At 34.9% G+C, this 22,539-nt stretch overlaps 1 protein-coding gene across 1 annotated transcript; it reads right to left on the bottom strand.

Moving 5' to 3' along the window:
* Window positions 1-13,033: 13,033 nt before the first annotated feature.
* On the bottom strand, window positions 13,034-14,889 carry LOC127086656 (F-box protein At2g27310). Its single transcript, XM_051027451.1, has one exon. It carries the CDS (start codon window positions 14,426-14,428, stop codon window positions 13,445-13,447), a length of 984 nt encoding a protein of 327 aa, XP_050883408.1. The 5' UTR covers window positions 14,429-14,889; the 3' UTR covers window positions 13,034-13,444.
* Between the last annotated feature and the right edge of the window lie 7,650 nt (window positions 14,890-22,539).

Raw genomic sequence — 22,539 nt, 5'->3', positions numbered from 1 at the left:
CTCCTGATGTGCTTTTCCTATCATCAACACTTCCAGCCCAGTCAGCATCACAGTAACCAGTCAGCATGGATCCAGAACCATGAGTATATAATATTCCATAGTCACTAGTGCCATTGACATATTTCAGTATCCTATTCACTTGGTTTATGTGACTGACTTTTGGTTCAGCTTGATATCTAGCACAAACACCTACAGCAAATGCAATGTCAGGTCTGCTTGCTGTGAGATATAGCAGACTTCCTATCATGCTTCTGTATAGACTTTGATCTACACTAACACCATTTTCATCCTTGGAGACTTTCAAATGTGTAGGAGCAGGTGTCCTTTTATGACTTGCATTCTCCATGCCAAACTTCTTAATAATGTTCTTGGCATATTTGCTTTGAGATAGAAAGATAGAATCTTCCATCTGTTTGACTTGTAGCCCAAGAAAGTAGGCCAGCTCTCCAACAAGGCTCATCTCAAACTCAGACTGCATTTGTCTAACAAAATGTTCGACCATCTGATCTGACATCCCACCAAACACAATATCATCTACAATATTTGTGCCACCATGAGTTTTCCTCCTTCATTCTTCACAAATAGGGTCTTGTCAATACCTCCTTTCCTGTATCCATTGTTAGTGAGGAACACAGTGAGTCTCTCATACCAAGCCCTAGGAGCTTGCTTCAAACCATAGAGGGCTTTCTTCAATCAGTACACATGCTTTGGAAGATTTGGATTTGTGAATCCTTTAGGCTGTTCAACATATACTTCCTCATTTAAGTATCCATTCAAGAAGACACTTTTTACATCCATTTGGAACAGTTTGAATTTCATAATACATGCCACTCCAAGCAATAGTCTAATGGACTCAAGACGAGCTACAGGGGCAAATGTTTCATCAAAATCCACTCCTTCAACTTGAGTATATCCTTGTGCTACCAATCTTGCTTCGTTTTTGGTAACCACCCCTTGTTCATCAGATTTATTCTTATACACCCACTTTGTACCTATGACATTTACTCCTTCAGGTCTAGGAACCAGTTCCCATACTTCATTCCTCTTGAATTGTCCTAACTCCTCCTGCATGGCATTGATCCAGAACTCATCAGTCAAGGCTTCCTTGACATTCCTAGGCTTAATCTTGGACACAAATCAACCATGTGAGATCACTTCCCTTGATCTAGTTGTGACCCCTTTATTTGGGTCTCCTATAATGAGATCTTTGGGATGATCCTTCTGAACTCTGTTGGAGGGTCCCTTGTTGATTTTGTCATCTTCAGGTTCAGCTTGAGGAGGTTCACTCTCCTTATTTTTGTCTGAGAAATCAGCTGGGGGATCATTCAGAGATGTCTCAACATCGTCTGTGACATCAGTCTGTTGGTCATCAACCAAAACATTAATAGATTCCATCATTACTTTAGTTCTGGAATTAAAGACTCTATATGCTCTACTGTTTGTTGAGTAGCCCAGAAATATTCCTTCATCACTTTTGGGATCCATCTTACTTCTTTGTTCACGATCAGTCAAGATATAGTATTTACTACCAAACACATGGAAGTATTTGACTGTAGGTCTTCTTCCTTTCCAGACTTCATATAAAGTTGTAGGAGTCCCTTTCTTCAAGGTCACTCTGTTGTGAACATAGCAGGCTGTGTTCATGGCTTCAAGCCAAAAATGGTAGGGCTATTTCTTAGCATGAATCATAGCTCTGGCTGCTTCTTGAAGGGTTCTATTTTTCCTTTCCACCACACCATTTTGCTGGGGAGTAATGGGAGATGAGAACTCATGATGAATTCCTTTTGAAGAACAGAATTCAGCAAACTTGTTGTTCTCAAATTCCTTCCCATGATCACTTCTAATTTTGATAATAGGACTTTCCTTTTCTCTTTGAAGTTTTAGACAAAGCTCTTTGAAGACTTCAAACACATCAGATTTTTCTCTTATAAAATTGATCCAGGTGTATCTGGAGAAGTCATCCACCACTACATAAGCATACTTCTTCCCACCAAGGCTTTCCACCTGCATGGGTCCCATCAAATCCATATGGAGGAGTTTTAGAACTTTGGAAGTGGTGTCATGTCTGAGCTTCTGGTGTGACATCCTTGTCTGTTTTCCAATCTGACATTCCCCACAGACTTTTCCTTCATCAACCTTCAAGTTAGGAATTCCTCTAACAGCTTCAACAGATACAATCCTCTTCATACCTTTAAGATGCAGATGGCCCAATCTTTGATGCCATATCTTCACTTCTTCTTCTTTGGCAAAAGTACACATTGAAGATTAACCAGTTTCTTGAGAGCTCCACATGTAACAGTTGTCTTTAGACCTGACTTCTTTCATGATCACTTCATTTTCTTTGTTAGTAATCAGACATTCAGTTTTGGTGAAGTTTACATTTAAACCTTGGTCACATAGTTGGCTGATGCTTATTAGATTTGCAGTTAATCCCTTAACAAGTAGGACATTGTCAAGGTCAGGAACTCCAGGGCAATCAAGCTTACCAATCCCCTTGATTTCACCCTTTGCTCCATCACCAAAGGTTACATAGCTTGTGGCATGAGGATGAAGACCAGTTAGCAGGTCTTTGTTTCCAGTCATGTGTCTGGAGCACCCACTGTCAAAATACCAATCTTCTTTGGCTGAAACTCTGAAGGAAATGTGAGCTATTAGACTTGTAACATTAGTCTTAGGAACCCATTGCTTTTTGTTGAGAGGCCTCTGATGTTTGGGTCTAGGTTGATGATGAGCAGGACTAGGATATCCATACAACTTATAGCAGAATGGTTTTATGTGGCCAAATTTTCCACAGTAATGGCATATCCATCTTTGATGTTTCCCTTTCTGTTGTCTTCCTTTATGATGTTGTGACATATGATGTGACATCTCTGGTTTGCTCCCAGTGTGACTGCACTTAGGTTTGGACTTTGGTTTGCTACCAGAGTGGCTGCACTCAGGCTTAGATTCATTGAACCCAATGCCAGACTTGTCTCCTGTTATTTGTCCAGTCTGGAGAATTTTGTCTAAGGTGTCAGATCCATTGTTTAGCATCCTTACATACCTGGTCATCTCATCCAGTTTGGAATTCAAGAACACAGCTTCAGTCTTCAACTTGGAGATGGTTTCCACATGTTCTGCCTTCTCATTCTCTAGCTGTGTTATCACTTTCTTCTGGCTTTCGACTTGTCTACACACTTCTGCACTTCTGTGACACAACTCTCTGTAGGTAATGGCCAACTCTTCAAAGGTTACTTAATCATCACTTGAATCTTCACCAGAACCTCATCTTCTAGTCAAGGCAGTCACAAGATTTGCAGACTCTTCTGTTTCACTTTCATTAGACCAAGTGGCAACAAGACTCCTCTTCTATTTCTTGAGGTAGGTCCCACATTCAGTTCTAATGTGTCCATACCCATCACATTCATGGCACTGAACTCCTTTTCCTTCTTTGGGCTTTTCATCTGACCTTGTTCTTCTTCCAATATTATTGGATTTACTGATGTCAGATGCGATGTTCTTGACATTAGCCTTAGATCTTACATCCATCTTTTTCATAAGTCTGTTGAACTGTCTTCCCAGCATTGCTACATCATTTTCCAGATCTTCATCAATATCTTGACCACCTTCCTCCTCTTCCCCTTCAGTGTTTGACATGAAGGCTATGCTTTTGGCTTTCTTTTCAGATCCATCACACATTCCCATCTCAAATGTTTGGAGGGATCCAATTAGCTCATCAACTCTCATATTTGAGATGTCTTGAGACTCTTCTATGGCTGTCACCTTCATAGCAAATCTCTTAGGGAGGGACCTGAGTATTTACCTTACTAATTTTTCATCTGTCATCTTCTCTCCCAGGGCTCCTGAGGCATTAGCAATTTCAAGGATATTTATATGAAATTCATGAATATTTTCATCTTCTTTCATACTTAAATTTTCAAACTTGGTAGTGAGCAGCTGCAATCTAGACATCTTCACTCTAGAGGTGCCTTCATGAGTGGTCTTGAGAATGTCCCAAGCATCTTTAGCCACCTCACAGTTGTTTACCAATCTGAAGATATTCTTGTCTACTCCATTGAATATAGCATTCAATGCTTTAGAATTTCCAAGGGCTAGATCATCCTCCTCCTTGGACCATTGTTCTTCAGGCTTCTTATCAGTTGTAGCTTCTCCTTCCTTAGTAACTACTAGATGTTCCCAGCCTGTTAACACAGCCTTCCAAGCCTTATTATCCAGAGATTTTAGGAAGGCTACCATTCGAGGTTTCCAGTAGTCATAGTTGGATCCATCCAAAATAGGTGGCCTGTGAACAGATCCTCCATCTCTCTCCATAGTACCAGAAAGTATCGTCCCTAGATCTCACCCAGAACCAGAGCAAGATGCCTGCTTTGGTACCAATTGAAATTCTGGTATCAGATATGAGATGTCGAAGGTAATGTCACGACACTAATATCTGAACAATACAAACAGGATAAAGATAAAGAACAGTAATGCAAGAGACACACGCAATTGTTAACCCAGTTCGGTGCAAATTCACCTACGTCTGGGGGCTACCAAGCCAGGAAGGAAATCCACTAAAATAGAATCAGTTCAAAGACTCTCAGTAAACAACACAAGTTACAGTCTTTTTCACCTAATCTCTACCCGTGTGACTTCTACCTAAGAACTCTTAGATATGAGATCCCACTCACTCCCCCTCAATCACACCAGTGATTTTAACAGAATTACAATGAAAAGAAGACACTCTTCAAAGACACACACTTGATCTTACTTAGCAGCTTTAATCAAGTAGAGACACACTCATGCTTAAAAGCTTTGAGTGATAAATTACAACTCAAAAATCAGACCAATTCAATCATCTATAGATGAATTGAATGGCTTACAAATCACACGACCACACAAGACTTAAACCCTTATTCTCTCTCAATATTTCGTTCCTTATTTCTTGTGTATCAAACAGGTTTTCTGTGTCCTTTTTATAGAAGCATTTGGCTGGTCTTGGACATCATAAAACCCTAAAACTATTTTCCATTTAAATCTTCTCATGACAGTTGATTAGATCTCATTGGAAAATAAGTTAATCACGTTGTAATTACTGATTGATAGCGTGTTCAATTAACTCATCAATCATACACAGATTGCCATTAAAAACACAATCACATAATACATAACATTCAGACTGAATATTCTGTATACAGATGTCATGACATCGGGTCTGACATCCTGAAAAAATCCTGCATAATTATATTTTAAACATCCAGCAGGTACAAGATATCTTATGTTAAGACATCACATGTGACATCTTGTGAACACTCTAGGTTTTACCAAAATTACTGCCAACACTTAGAACCAACAGTGTCCACTTGATATGCCACCTCAATTAATGAGGGAGATCAAGTGGTCCACGTTTTTTTGATTTTTTTATTTTAATTTTTATTCCTTTGATTTTCATTAATTCATATTAATTTTAATATTGATCCAAAAAATATGAGAGTTTCACCAAAAATTTTCAAATAATTTCCTCTTTCATATTTTGAATTAAAATTAGTTTTTGGATCATTATTGATATTTTTCATGATTTAATTGATTTTGTGAAAAATTTTAATTGTTAAAAAATACTTTTAAGTCTTTAAAAATTCTGAAAAATTTTCTCCAAGGTCCATTGACCTTGTTTGACCTATGATAAATCTCATGGCCATTTCTTTGGTGTTTTGATGAGGTTTTAGGAATTTGACAAACCATATTTAATTTAAATGCCTTATTTTAGTATTTTTAATTTGAATAAATGTCAAATAATTGTGTTGACCTATTGTGATGATTTGTGTAAGTTTGACTCATGTTGTTGGGCCTTGGTCAATGTTGATTTGACTTTGTTAAGTTAATATCATTGGATTTAGGGGATTGATGGAATGTACATTCCATCTCCCAAAATGAATGAATGATATTAATTTGGTAAAAGTACCCCTTTGATCAATTTGAGTTTTGATCCATTCCCTTCCCTCTTCATCTCATTCCCCTTCTTTATGCATTCATCTCATTTGGCCTATGATATCTCTAAGTCCTAAGGCTAATTGATTGCAAAATCAACATAAGTATGGATGAGATTAGGCCACCTCTTTTGCATCTTCTTTTTGTGTGTGGTATGTTTCATGAGCATAGTCCATTATACTATGTCTCTAACATGCATTAACACCAAAATTCTATTGCCTGACCTCAAATAGTTGTGACTTCTACATAAGTCCAATTACGATTGCTTAACATAGCGTTAAATTTTTGACACAAAAGGCATAACATTCTAGTTAGTGAGATTGCAAGTCTCCCCTCTTTCATGGTATTGTGTGGAAACTTGGCCTTTTTTCCTTCCTTTGGAAGATGCCTTGGCTCAAGGATCCATGCTTGTGATAAGTGGGTTGAGTGTTCTCTAAAGAATGACTTAAAATGAAAAGCAAAAGCAAAACAATACTAACTTCTAACTCATTAACAACTAACATTTAATTTCAAGTCCTTTATTTTAATGCACTTTAATTTTTAAGTTCTATTCATTTGCCATTATTCATACCATTCTAATTGTTTATGTTAATGTCATTTCTCTTTGTCCATTTGGACCATATTGTGTGATATATCTTTCTTGTGTATATTTTGTTTGTTTGTGTGGTCTTGGACCTTTAATGTACATAATAAGAACAAAAACCCTAAAAAAACTGTTGTGTGGACTGTTGACTTGATCTTGAATAAATTGGACTTAGAATTTAGGCAACCTCCCTATGCTAAAGGATTTGGCCAATGCCAACTTTTGTGAAACCAAGTGATTGCAATTTGAAACTTCATCTGATACATCATTCAAGATCCCTTTGAGTTCATCTGCAACATGATCATTCTGAAGCTATTATTTTGAACCTGTGACTTGTGGAATTCATCTGCTACATGGGCTAATCTGAAGAAGAACATGGAATGGCTAAGCTTGGATGTGGCTATCTTTATTTGATGTCTTGATCTTCAAGTTAATATTGTATGCATTGTTTGTTGCTTGATTCTAATATCCAAGGGAATTTGGGGTTTCTATATGGCATTATTGCCTATTGGATTGCTACCCATCAGTCAGATCTTTTCAACTCTTAACTTTTAATTGTATACATAGGATTAATCTCTTCATCTCCTCCCCATTTCTTTAATTTCAAAATCTCTCCCCCCTTTTAAAAAACTTCTTTGTTTGAACTAGTTTTATTCTAAACTTTGACCACTTTGCAAAAGATAGAAACTTTGGCCTTATGCCATTGCATTTTCAAACTTCTTTTCTTAATCAAACTTGTAAATATACTTAACTATACTTGACCTAAAACTTTCAAAATCCAAAAAAGAACTAACTCATTCAAACCATTTTCAGGCCTTTGTGCCTTTAAAACTTAATTTTGTTAAAAAGTAATGCATCCACTTTGAAATTTGTATCACGAACTATGAGGTTTTGATCCCTCATTTTTATGTTGGTACATAGGCACAAGTCCGAAGGTCTTGTCAAACACAAAAAATATAATTAATAAATTCTCTTCTCATCCCCTCACTCTATTTGTTTGTAAACATCATTTTTGTATAAAATACATATGCACACAAAAAAGGGCTCCCTAGGAGTACCTAGGACACTTTGGGTGCTAACACCTTCCCTTTGTGTAACCAACCCTCTTACCTATAATCTCTGGCATTTTATTAGTTTTGATTTGAAAACTTCTTACTTTTGGGTTTTGTTCGTACTTTTTCCCTTTTCCCTTGGAAACAATAAAAGCGTGGTGGAGACTCTTGTTATTTGATGTCTAGCTTATCCATAGCTTGATGATCATGAATTTACCGCTACAGGTAGAAAACACAGCATATGACTCATCCTTGTATTTAATAAACTTGACCCATGTCCACCTCTTGTAGTCATAAAAAATGACTAAAACATACTTTTTACCATTGACAGGGGTTGTTTTCACAGGCTCAAACAAGTCAATGTGTAAAAGCTCCAAAGGCCAAGAGGTTGAAACAACATTTTTGGCTTTGAAAGAAGTTTTTCAAAACTTTCCTTTTTGACATTCCTCACAAAGAGCATCTGAAGAAAACTTCATATTTGGGAGGCCTTTAACTAAGTTTAGCTTGTTATGCATTGAAGAGTATAAATCCATCCTTATGACTTACAACTTTGCAGGATTTACTATTAAAGATAATTTCATAACCATTGTCACTTAATTGACTTATAGACAATAAGTTATGCATTAAACCTTTAACAAGTAAGACATTATTTACATAAGGGAGAGAGCAATTACTAATAGTTCCAGAGCCAATAATCTTACCCTTTTTATTTCCTCCAAAACCTACAGAGCCTTCATGCTTAAGTTCCAAACTTTTGAACATATGCCTTCTTCCCGTCATGTATCGTGAGCATCCAGAGTCCAGGTACCATGACTGGTGTTTCAACTCTGCTGCTTAGGATGTCTGCAATATAGATTATTTTATCTTTAGGTACCCATATATTTTTGGATTCTTTTTTGTTAATTTTCCTAGAGTTTTTCTTAACTTGGGGTTTTGTGCAGCAAAATCATGTGTGTGCCCATAAGTGAAATGGAAGTATAGAGCTTTTGGTTTTGTAGCCTTTTGTTTAAAATTAGGTTTGACCCTAAAGTTTTCGGGTGGAATATAATGAATACATATTTTCCCATTTCTACTTACTCCATAGATCATGGAAGCCATTTTGCTTCTGTCTATGTTTCGTGCAAGAATTTTTTTGAAAGTCATGTCATTTCTCTTTAAGACATCATCAAAGTCCATATGAGCTTCTGAAATAATCTTCTTTTCGAGTTCTTTACTCTTGTTTTTTAGAGCATAATTGTCTTTTTCAAGAATAGGAAACTTTTATTTCCGAACAAAATTTTGTTTTCAGCTCACTAAAGGCTTCAGAGTCAACTATATGGATTCTTTTCAGATCATTGTGTCTATTCTGAAGACTCTTAAAATTTTCAAGAATTCTGGTGAGACAAGACTCAACTTCAGAATGAGTAAGATTAGAGAATACCTCATTGGAATTTGAATCTGATTCTAATCCAGAGTCAGATACTTCTGAGCTAGCCATTAGTGCCATGTGCGCCTTCTTTTCTTCAGAGTCATCCTATGAAGCTTCTAGTCGTCCCAGGTAGCCATAAAATCCGTCTTCTTTTCTATAGAAAATTTATTTTTAAGCATGAGTTTGGGACACTCATTTCTTTAATGCTCAGGATGCTTGCACTCAAAACAAGTGACTTCTTTGTCAAATCCAGACTTCTTCTACCCATAAGTTGATTCATCTTGTCCATGCGTTCTTTTGTAGCCTATGAACTTTATATGTCCTTCCTTCCATATTTGGTTAACCCTTATGGAGAGTAGATACATCTCATCTTCTTCTTCTGAACTTTCTTCAAACTCCTCTTCTTCAACTTGAAGAGCTTTGGCCTTCTCAGATTTACTTTTGGATTTTAAAGCCACATATTTAACCTTTTTATGAGGCTCATCATCCTTAAGTTCAATATCATGACTCCTCAAAGAACTTATAAGTTCCTCATAAATAGTTTTGTTCATATCTTTTAACACATTTAGTGTTATCACCATTGGTCTCCATTTTTTAGGCAGACTTCTGATGATTTTTTTTACATAATCTAAAGTGGTATAGTCTTTGTTTAGGACTTTCAATCCAGCTACAAGAGTTTGAAATCTTGAGAACATTTGTATTATGTTTAAAATATGCTTCAACAAGTAGATACATAAGTTTAAATAAAATATTACACTTAACAAGAATATTCAAAGAAATATTTTCTAAGTGAGAAACACTTCTTTTATTTTTCTCTTTTCACTTATCTTTTTTATTATATGCCACTGATATATATATATATATATATATATATATATATATATATATATATATATATATATATATATATATATATATTAGTTCATGCATATTCTTCCAAGGTTCAAAAACCTCTTTATATAGGAGCAAATAGATCTGTTTGAAGGTGAAGTTGGAATATCCTTAATGTATTCGTTGTATGAAGTTCACTTCAAATTGCAACATTAGATTGGCGCTTGCAGAAAAGAGTTGGTTAGGATGATGAGACGTGAGAAACTTCTTTGGTACAAAGTTCAATACTTTACATAGAAAGTAGAATTTCTTTCGTACCTCTGTCACATCAATCAGTCGTTGATCTTTTGATACAAATATTCTAGTCAGGGGCTTCTTATACATGCTAATGAAGCTTGAGAAGAGTTCATAGTTTGTCTTTAGAACTTAGTGAGAATTCAGAGTTTTTGGAGATCAGGGTTCTAAGACTTTCGAAAGTTGGTAGTCATAACCTTTATCAGAGTATACCTAGATTATTTTTGAACATAAACGATGACTACATAGATCAGAATTGACTTAACACTTAAGAGTTAACTTGTTTACAGAAACGATTTTAAGTTTATCCTTTGGTTCAGAGTCAGGACTTCTTCAGAGACAATTTGAATTCTATTTTCTACACACTCAGCAAAATAGTTAGAGTAAAAATTTATTCCCTACACTTTTTATCATCAAAGCTCAAGGATAGTTGTATAATCATTCTTGTTCCAACAAAAAGTAACCCCGAAAATCTACCGTGTTGATTTGAATAGCTAAAACCTAGAGGAGGAAACATTGACTTACATGAGGCTTATATAATGGTCTTTTTCCCACGCAACCATATTGATATCCAACACATTATTCCAATGAACATTCCTCTTCCAAACTAAATTATCGAATTGACCAATATCTGTTTACCGTATAACATTACTTTTAATTTTGTTTAAACATGATATACCAATCAAAAGAAGAAATGAATCAATAAACTTTCATTTAACATAGATACACTAATATTGTTTTGTTGTATGATGTCCCCTTTCTCTTATAACACTTCCTTTTTTAATTTCTCTATTATTTTTGTAGAATTTTATATTTCATGATATCCCAACCGTACCTGTATAACAAAATCAAATTCAAAAATAAAAGCCCAAGTTAACTTAATTTGGGTCAAACTCAAACGCAAAACCTCATAAATCGAAAAAAATAAATCAAAAAGCAACCAACATATTTTTTTCCTTTGCATGAGTTAAATGTAATTTCCCTAATACTCATGTTATAATTTCGATTGTGGAGTTCTATGTAATTCTTCTTAAGCTATAATATTGAATAATTTTTTGTTATTAATGATTATTTTGGATTAGATATATAAAAGATGTTTTTATGGTAGAATTTGATATTTAAAAGGTATTGGTCATTGCTAGATCCGAGTTCTCCGTCTATTTATGTACTTGCTAAAAAAAGTACATATGCGTAACACCCCTAGGCTGGTAAGGGTGGCAAGAGACTTTAGTGTTTCTAGATGTTGGAGCAAGCTTACAAGGGTGAAGAGCCCTGTTTTAGAGGTGTTTTATGTGTGGTTAGAGCAAGCTCGCGAAGGTGAGAAGCTCTGTTAATGAGGTATTTTCGGTGAATATCAGATTGTCTTTCTCAACCTTAAGGTAAGATATTTATAGAGGTCTATGGGTCTGGATTAAGGGTTTCTCGTGAATAGTAACTTCCCACCCTAGTAATGATAATGGACAATTGAATTCCTATTTCTCAGAGAGACATTGGTTATTCTCTTGACTCCTTTTCTGCATCATTTTTGATGAAGACACATCCCTTCCCATGTTTTACTATCCTGGAGGAGTGTGGTATTTAGCGAACGATGTAATTCCCTTGTGGGTGATATGATCATGTAGCCCTTTGTTGACAATATGATCTCATAGCCACTGATCTGTTCACACAAATATATCACTACACAGTCCCTCAAGAACAAGGGCTTGGTAAAGGGTGAAGTGTTTAATTTACTTTGTGCCAACAAAGCCTACTTGATAAGACCCTTAGTCTTTCAAGTAGGGTGTTTAGATGAACTTGTCTGACAAGACTCTAAGTGTCTCAAGCGAGGCGTTTAGATGAGCATGTCTGACAAGACTCTAAGTCCCCCAAACAAGGAATTTAAATGAGCCTACCTGATGAGACTCTAAGTCCCTTAGGCGATTCATTTATATGGACATGTCTGATGAGACTCCAAGTCCATTGTGCGAGGCATTAAGATTATCCTGTTTGACAATACTCTAAGTCCCTCAAGTGAGGCGTTTATATGATTTTGTCTAACAAGACTCTAAATCCCTGGGGCAAGGCGTATAGATGAGCCTATTTGCCGAGACCATAAATCCCTCAGGCGAGGTGTTTATATGAGCTTGCCTAACAAGATTTGAATTCCCTCTGGCAAGGCGTTTATATGAGTCTGTCTAACGATTCTAAGTTCCTCAAACGAGGTGTTTAGATGAGTCTTTTTTACGATACTCTAAGTCCCTCTGGCTGGGTGTTTAGATGAGTATGTGTGGCGAGACTCTACGTCACTCAGACAAAGCATCTAGATGAGCATGTCTGAGACATGATTAGGTTTCTAAAGTCCATATTAATCTAAAATTTGTATAAATATGAATGTCACTATACTTTTTTGCACAAACACATACAACACACATATAATATTTCAATATTCGTATCTCGCTTTAATCTACTTCAATAGTGAGAAACCCCTTCTTCGATTTAAATTCTCAAAGATCACGCGTCTAATCGATCTAAAATCAATACTAGAAAATATGTACTTAGATAATCAAAGAGTTATGAAACTCTATCATCTCTCAATTGACAATAAAAGAAAGATATAGTTTAGTAACTTTGAGCTGAAGACACAGGAAAATTTAATTGTTATGTAGAGTACATTTCACTGTTACGAAACAAAAGATTCTATCAAGATAGATGCGAAGATCCTACTTGATGATAAAATATATTATAAGATTTACATTAACAATTATCTATCATTAAATTTTAATGTATATATAATTAATTTATGTTATATTTTATGTACGTATTTTAGTCTTAACTATTTCCAAAAATATATTTTTGAATTTTTTAAATTTTAAATGCGTCCAAATCTCATAAACATAGATGCATGAATAACCTCTAGAATGAGAAAAATAACCTCCAAAATCTATTTTGAATAGATACAACTAATATTACATCACAATCGTCTCATTCCCACACAACCATATTGATATCCAACACATTATTCCGATGAACATTTCCACTTCCAAACTAAATTATCGAATTGACCAATGTCTCTTTTACCATATATTACTTTTAATTTTGTTTAAACATGATATACCAATGAAAAGAAGAAATGAATCAACAAACTTTAATTTGTAATACATACACGTATATTGTTCTGTTGTAAGCTGTTCCCTTTCTCTTACAACACTTCCTTTTTTTACTTTCTATGTTAACTTTATAAAATTTTATGCTTCATAATATTCCAACCGTACCTGTACAACAAAGAAAAAAAATAAAATAAAATAAAAGTGAACTTAATTTGGGTCAAACTCAAACCCAAAACCTCACAAACCGAAAAAGAAAAGCAAAAATGACGATAGCGACCAACATAATAAACATATCCATCGCTTTCTCTCTCCTCAACCTCCTCTCTCTCCTCTCTCTCTTCATCAAATAGAATTTCTCAAACCTTTTCTTCGATTCCTCAACATCCACCTTCTTCCTCTCACCCTTTTCCATCGCCCCTTGCAAAATTACCAAACTATCCCTCCCAACCATGTGTCTTCCATCCATATCCTCCATACTAAAACTCACCTCCCTCACGTGCATCTCTCCCCCAGGTTTCCCACAGCACGTGACCTTTATCGTGCACTGCACTAATCCCATAACCACAGCGTATAAAACCTCAAGCTCCCCCGTCAGCCAGTGACGTCTCACTGTTACCGGTAACCGGCTAGATAAGTTCACCGAACGCTTACGTGTCGGTTCAATCATAATCCAGCTTAACGTTAGATTTTCTTCAAGCCACTCCACGACGTCGTTTTGCTCGAATTTTATAGAAGTCTGAATAACTTCGTTCGGCTCGAGAATTTCAATCCATAGAGGTGAACATAAGAACCATCCTTTATGAGTGTCCGTGCGTAGGATTTTCGAAAAGACAGGTTTGCCCTTGTAGTATAAATCTACAGCGGAGATTAATTCTCTCGTAAGGGATGATGATGATACAGTTGAGATTGAAGGAGAGGCACAGGAAGAGGAGTAATCGACGGAGGGGAATGAGTCAGAGAAAATTGAACGGTGGGATGATGGAAAGGTGGAGATGAGTGACTTGGCGATAGGATCATTAAGAGAAGGCCACGTGGCGGTGGAGATTTTTTGCCAGAGGTGGTGTTCGGTGCAGAGACGGTTGAGGTGGGAAGCGGTGGAGGCGGCAGAAGTGAGAGATGTGCCGTCCAGTCGGGAAAGGATGAGAGATTGGATTATGTCTGAATGGATGGTGGTGATGGGTGAATTAGTTGAATGAGAAGAATCCATTGAAGTGAGAGTTTGTGGTTGTTTTTGAAGGGTTTTAGGAAGAGAAAGATTATAGAGAGAAAAGAGAAATGAGAAATGAAAGTGTGGAGAGGGGAAGGAGTGGTGGGTTTTTATATAGCAAGATAAATAATTTATTAATTTATTAATATTTTGAAATTGAGGAATATATAATATGGTGAGAAGTAGGAAGAGTGATTAGGAGAGGGACATGTGATTTGCGTGTTTGTGGCAAATGGCAATACAAGTTGAGGGTTAATGGAGTAAAAAGTCAAGATTGGATGTTCATTAGTGGTAATGATGTTGGTGTAATCCCGTTGTCTCTATAATAGTATTCAACGTTTGCTTTGATTGGGAATTTGGAATCATCTAAGATAAGTTTCGTTTTTTTTTGTATAATTAGTTAATGGATAAACATTAACTGTATTTGCTTGAATAATGATTTATGATATTGACCGATAGAAATTTTATATTTGTGATTTCTTTTTCTATAATTTGTTGGATAAGCTCTATTCTTGACCCATTCATCAAATTATGGTAATTAAATTTTCTTTTTATATGTGCGTATCCTTTAAGCTTTTTTATTTAAGTACGCAAAAAGTATTTAAATGATAAGATGATGAGGAGTTTTAGAAACACGTGTAGGAGAAAGAAGAAATATACGAAATGGAAATTTAGTAATAAAAAAGTATTAAAACGTGATAATTTGATATTATATCATCTTATAATTTAGCAGTTTAAAATATAGGCGAGTTTTAAAGATTTTATATGATAGAAAGGTATCATTTAAGGTAAAAAGAAAATTTTATTAGATTAATATAAGATTTGTGATGTTATACAATATAAAATGTTGGAGGATTAAGCATTAACATGAGAATAAAGTAAATATATAACTCCTTTCGTCCCATAAAAATACTGATCCATTTGAAATAAAAGAGTGTCCTATAAAAATGACTTATTTCAATTTTCAATATATATTTTTCAGTTTTATCCTCTAATTAATATTACTTTTATCATTCTCAAGGTACTTTAGTAAAAATATTATTCTCTCTCTTTCAATTATTCCTTTTTCTTAATCTGTGTGAAATAGTCAACTGGGTCACTCATTGTGAGACAGAGGGAGTAGAGGCAAAGATGTTTCGTTTGATGTGTAAAAAGAATAGACTATAAGATTAGAAATGACAATATTAAAGATAGTGTTAAGATATCATCTATAGTAAAAAAAGTGGTGGAAAATAGACTAGGTAGTTCGAACATGTAGAGAAAAGTCTAATAAATTATATGATAAAAAGAGTAGATGAGTCAAACAACATAACGGAGTGAAAGATTTTAAAATACTATAAACTCAGTTATTAAGAAATATCTCAAGATTAATGAGTTAAATTGAAACGTAATCTTAAATATAACATTATAGAAGAAACTGATATATGTAACTGACTCTCATCTAGTAAAATAAGACTTGATTAGACTTCTATTTACTTAAATTTCTTATATCTCAACCTTGTTTGCAAAGTTACTTTTAAGAATTTGAGCGGTAAACCTATCAAGTTACAATTTAGTAGGATCTACTTTGAATCTTAGATTGATCATCAATTCATCAGTTAAAATATATATTTTTTAGTGTCAACAGAATGACACACTCAGTTGGACATAAATAGAGTCAAATTATGTCAGGTTTACTAATTGAATGCATTTATGAAATAGAAAATGGGTAATCCACCAAGGCAAATGAGTGGCAATTCCCTTTAATGCAAACAAAAATCAGAACGATATTTCTAACGAGAGGATGATTAAGAAGTTAATATGTCTCACAATGTTGATCAAATACTACAATGTGTTGGAAATTCACCAATTCCCGCTCAAGAATTTCACCAAAACTTGATGAATTTCGAATCAATCTTGATGAACAATAATCAGTCTTTTTAATTGATTACTCTTCTTGTTCTTCACTCTTCACTCGAGTGAATCAACCATACTTTGGTTGCAAGATTTCGCTGCACAATTGATAATGAAAGAGGAAAAGAAATTTTAATCTGGGAAGAGAGGAATTAAGGTTTATAGAAAGAAGAAGGGAGAAGAAGAACTTGTTTCTACAAAGTTTCTCTCTACTCTTAAACTTTGCAATATGCAATTACTTACTTACAAGTTATAATCAATAATAAAGTTGCTCCCTATTCATAGGTTGAGTTTGTTTGCACACCAAGAAGATCCTAACTAACCTAACTAACTCAGCTAAAATAAATAAATAAAGCTAAGTCAATATTTTGACAGCTAATCTAATTCGACACACATAGGCATTTTGATAACTTTTCTGCCTCTGTCGAGAAACCTTCTTCGACACAAGAAATTATAAATCATTACACCACATAATTCATTGTGTCTAAGCTATCTACATTCATCATAGATCTTAACTTGTTGAATACTTCGACCTGCATTCCTTTCGTCATGATGTCTACAATCTGATTCTCAGTTCTGCCGTATTCCAAGTTCAGCTTCGCTTCTGCTACTTTCTCTCGAAGATAATGGAACTTCATTTCGATGAGCTTGCTTCGTCCATGCACTATCGAATTATTTTCTAGATTGATAATAGACATGTTGTCAATCTTCATGGTAATCACTTCATGTGTCTTCCCTGTAATTTCTTCGACCAAATTCACCATTCATGTTGCATGACATGCAGAGAGAGAAGTAACTATGTACTCTACTTCACACAACGACGGTGCTGCTACTGGTTCCTTTCTTGAACTCCAAGCAACCAGTGCTCTACCTAGCATAAACACCTAGCAAGTTGTGGAATTTATATCCTCAACATCATTACACCAACTTGAGTCAGTGTACTCCACTAGTTTGCATTATTTTCCTTCATCGGCTGCAGGAAACAAAATGTCATAGTCAAGAGTTCCTTTGAGATACCTTAGTATCCTCTTTGTTGCTGCTAGGTGTGATACCTTTGGCTTCTGCATGAATATACTCACCATGCCTACACTATATTCTAGATCAAGCCTTGTGTGACAAAGGTATCAAAGTGATATAATGAGTCTTCTGTACTGATATCATCTTCTTTTTTGTCTTTCGATAGTTGCAATCTGGGCTCAGCTAGAGTCGAAGTTCGGTTGCAATCTTGCATTTTAAATCTCTTGATTATTTCACCTACATATCTTATTTGTTGCATTGTCAATCTTCTACTACTCTTGCAGAATTCGATACCAAGAAAGTATGAGATATTTCCCAAGTCATACATTTCAAACTCCTCACTTAAGTTATGTTTGAAATCTTCGATCTTCTTCTTGCAAGTTCTTGTTATTAACAGGTCATCGACATAGAAACATAGTATAAGCAATTCATTATTGCTTCTCCTTACATATACTTTATGCTCAGTTGTACACTTCACAAAGAGGATACTAAGGTATCTCAAAGGAACTCTTAACTATGACATATACTTTGAGGTCTGCTTGTGCTTGCTTGACCTTTGAATTCTTCTTTCTGAAATTATATTTCGACTTCACTTGCTGGTTCTTCACATAAGATTCTCACTAAATCTTTCTTTACATTTTCAGTCCAATCACATTCCTTAAGTTCATCTATGATCATGTCTATGTTGACCACTACTTGCTTGTTCACTGGGCCGAATAACTTGTAACCTCCAGTCAAATTATATCCTATTAGAATAATTTTACTCGAATTGTCATCAAATTTTCTTCTCAACTGATCTGGAACATGTCTATGTTCTATAGATCTAAATACTTTCAGATGACTCAAGCTAGGCTTGACACCATACCAACATTCATCTAAAGTGATTCCTTTTAGCTTCTTCGTCGTACATATGTTCAAGATGTATGTTGCAGTCGACACAACTTCTCCCCATAATTCTTTGGATAGACTCTTGCCTTTCAACAAACTTCTCACCATATTAATGATGGTTTTATTCTTCCATTATGCAGTTTCATTTTGTTGTGGAGTGTAGGGTGGGACCACTTCATGCACTATCCATTCTTACTCCCATAACATGTCGAAGTCTTTCGACACATATTCTCCACCACCATCAGTCCTCATAATATTGAGCTTTCGGACACTTTGTCTTTTGAACATAGATTTAAACTTCACAAATACCTCGATCACTTCACTTTCTTCTTGATCAGGTAAGTCCATAATTTTCGACTGAAATCATCTATGAATATGACAAAGTATCTGTTACCTCCAATCGAATCCACTTGGATATGACCGTACACATCAGAGTATGACTTCAATAATTTCCTTCAACTTGCTTCATGCATCATTTCTAAAGTTGTTCTTGTATTGCTTTGCCTACAAACATTCCTCACACACATCATTTGGAATGTCGATTTCTAGTAACCATGAAACCATATTTCTTCTTTTTAGATCTATAATGTCTTTGAAATTGAGATGGCTAAGTCTATATCCGTTTATCCCTGCTAGCTGCAGTAGCAAGGAACTTGTGCTCCGTCATATTTAGTTCAATCCTGAAGGTTCTATCCAGAGATATAGGTGCCTTCAAGATTAACCTTCCACCTAAGTAGAGAACTCTCGTCATCTTGTCTTCGATCGACACTTTGTAGTTCTTTACTACCAACTGCCATATGCTGAGAAAATTGCTTTTCATACCTAGTATGTACAGTACATTGGAAATTACAAACCTCTTGTCATCTTTCCTCATAATCAGAACATCACCAATACCTTAATATGCTAGAGTATTGTCATTTGCAAATTTTACCATGTTCTTTATTGAGGGTTTCATGTTGACAACCAATCTTTCCTACCATTCATGTGTGATGAGCATCCTGATTCCAAGTACCATTGGTCCTGGAATATTTCTTCATCTCTTGTTATGAGCATCAACAACATCTCTTCTTTTTCTTCATGCTTTGCAAACTTTGCATCATTTTCTTGATTCTTTTTCTTTTCAGGATAATCACTAGAGTAGTTACCATGCTTCTGACAATTGAAATAATGAATGTGACTTTTGTCAGGTTTTCGACCACCACCTCATCCTCTACCAGTAGCACCACCTCATTGGTTGCTTTGGTATGAGGACTCTCTCTCATTTGACCAACCTTCTTCTTGCTGATTTTAACAAGTCAAATTATTGTAGCCTCATATACCTTTATTGTCGAGCCACTTCCCTTTACCTTTATTTTCTCTTGTTGATTGTTCCTGCAAAGAAACATCATCCTTCAACTTTCCTACAACTCTTCCAACCATTCTTTATTCATGAGATTCAAGCGTCCCTTGAAGCCCTTCCTTTGTCAATGTTGACAAATCTTTCGACTCTTTTATGGATATTACCATGTGGTCAAACTTTGGAGCCATTGACCTCAAGATCTTTGCAACAATTAATCTTGATGTCAACACTTCTCTATATATCTTGATTTGATTCACCAGTTTTGTAACCCTAGTGAAAAAATCAGATATGCTTTCATTGTCTTCCATCTGAAGCAATTCATATGTTATTTTGAGAGTTTATAACCTCACCTCTTTCACCTTCTCAGTGCCTCCAAACTATTTTTCCAAAATTTCCCATGTTTTTTTCGCTGAATCGACATCACTCGGTTTTTCAAAATTATTGGAATCAACACATTTATGAATTATAAAGAGAGTTTTATAATATTTCTTCTTCAATTCTTTGTGTGCAACCTTTTCTTCATTCGTTGTGTTTTCCTCAGACGACATCACTCCCTCCTTCACAAGATCCCAAAGATCTTGACAATAAAAAATAACCTTCATCTGTTTACACCAATTCTCATAATTCCGACCCTTCAGAATTGGTAGACTCGGGGCAAAATGTCCATTCGGATTATTCAACACCATCGTGTTTGGCTTCCCATGAATCTCTCAGGAAGTTCTCTAGATACCAGATGTTGGAAATTCTCCAATTACCGCTCAAGAATTTCCCCAAAACTTGATGAATTCCGAACTAATCTTGACGAACAAGAATCAATCTTTCTCATTTATTGCTCCTCTTGTTCTTCACTCTTCACTCGAGCGAATCGACCATACTTTGGTTGCAAGATTTCGTTGCATAACTGCTAATGAAAGAAGAAAATAAATTTTAATTTGGGAAGAAAGGAATTAGGGTTTATCGAAAGAAAAAGGGAGAATAAGAACTTGTTTATCTAGAGTTTATCTCTGCTCTCAAACTTTTCAATCTGCAATTGCTTACTTACAAGTTACAATCAATAATATGGTTGCTACCTATTTATAGGTTGGGTTTGCTTGCACACCAAGAAAACCCTAACTAACCTAACTAACTTAGCTAAAATAAATAAATAAAGCCAAGTCAACATTTTGATAGCTAATCTAATTCGACACACATAGGCATTTCGATAACTTCCTTGCCTCTATCGAGCAACATGCTTCGCCACAAGGACTTACAAATCGATACAATGGAAACTACCTTCAAAATATATAATATGTAAGATAAATGCTAACGCTAGTACTACATCCAAATATTCAAAGGTCTATTAAAATCCTATCCCTATATGGTTTTCCACCAGTCTACTAGTTTCCCTCGCCCATATCTATCAAAGGGGTTTGGAGTTCAAAGAAACTACGAAGAAACTAGCAATGTTGGTTGTTTTCATAGACTCGATGTAATCAAATGCATTCTCCAATTATCAATGCTACGTTGCAATCCTTTAGGCAACAAATGGATGAAAAATACTATGAAATTATGAATGTGATTAAACATCATATTGCTACTGTGTTTAATCTCGTGATAAAAATATAACATCACATGTGGGTTATTGGCTAGATAAACGAGTCGAATATTTTACGTATTTTCAACCCTTCTGGTGAGGGTGGTAATAATGAAAGTCCTTAAAGAATCCCTAATACACTTCTTGTTCGAATAAACCATATTGACCATCGAAATGTGACTTTGCATAACATGAATCAAAGGGCTGGTAATATAATTCACTTTTCAAGACAAAGCGTGGGAGGATAACATGTAGAAAATGTTGTAGAGATAGTTCTAAATATGGATGGTTTACTCTGTATATGCCTTCCGTAATGTAGTTTTACAATATGACCTTCCTTGATGGATTAAAGTTTCAAACTTACCAAGTTTTAGGGTGATGTTGAGGGATTAATAGTAGAGTTTGTTGCTAGATTTTTCTTTCTTTTGCAATTGTCTAAATATTTTGATTTGATAGACAAATTTATAATCCATTTTTGTCTTATTGATATGCTTTTTGAAGATTTTAAGATCGGAATAATATATTCTTATAAGAAATAAGTTTTCTAGGTGTATTTTTACAACCTTTTCTAATTTTATTATTAGTCTTTAGGGTTGTAAAGTATTTCGCTTCATTTGATTCTTTTGACGATTCTTCGGGTGATTCTTCTTATGATTCTTCATATGCATATGATTTTTCCTCTTTGATCTCATTATAATTTTGGAGTAATAGAGTTAAATATTTTAGTTTCTTTAACTTATTCGACTTATCTTATAATTTATTAACAACATTTGTATCTCCAGATTCTAGTATTAGGTTTGGTTTCCAACACCAGTTTTTATATCATAGATACTTATTAGAACTTCAATTTTTGAAATCTTTGCCAAGAATTTTAATACATGAGAACCATCTTTGAATATTTTCTTCATTTTAATTGTGTGTCTCAAATTCTTAATCTAGTGTGTTCATCCTTTTGATCTTAGTATATCCTTCATATATCATTTCAAGACTGTCCCACACTTTTTTAGAAGTTCTATAGTTAGAAACATAATTGTACTCTTTAGCTTTTGACGCACTTATCACCGAGTACTTTACTTTAAAGCTTCGTTGCACTTTTTTCTTTTCTTCTATGGTCCATAAATTTCTCGTTTTTTTCACTAACTTATTATCAATAAAATGAGTAGTAATAAATGAATTGTCTAAAACATAATCCCATAAATCAAAATCAATAAGATTTAAAAGAGTTTTTATTCTTGCTTTCCATATGATAAACCCTTCACCGTTAAATGGTGGGCTGTTTGTTTACAAAAAAATCTTATTAATAGAAATGTTTGAAAGTCACCATCCTACCTCCAAAGATAATTAGTCTTATAACAAGAGTTATGGTCTGATTCCACTTGTTGAACAAGCCACTCTAAACAT

Source organism: Lathyrus oleraceus, chromosome 5 (genome assembly GCF_024323335.1).
Source record: "Lathyrus oleraceus cultivar Zhongwan6 chromosome 5, CAAS_Psat_ZW6_1.0, whole genome shotgun sequence".
Classification (NCBI taxonomy): Eukaryota; Viridiplantae; Streptophyta; class Magnoliopsida; order Fabales; family Fabaceae; genus Lathyrus; species Lathyrus oleraceus.
Note: the sequence above shows the minus strand (reverse complement) of the source record. Positions and strands in the feature narration are given on the sequence as shown.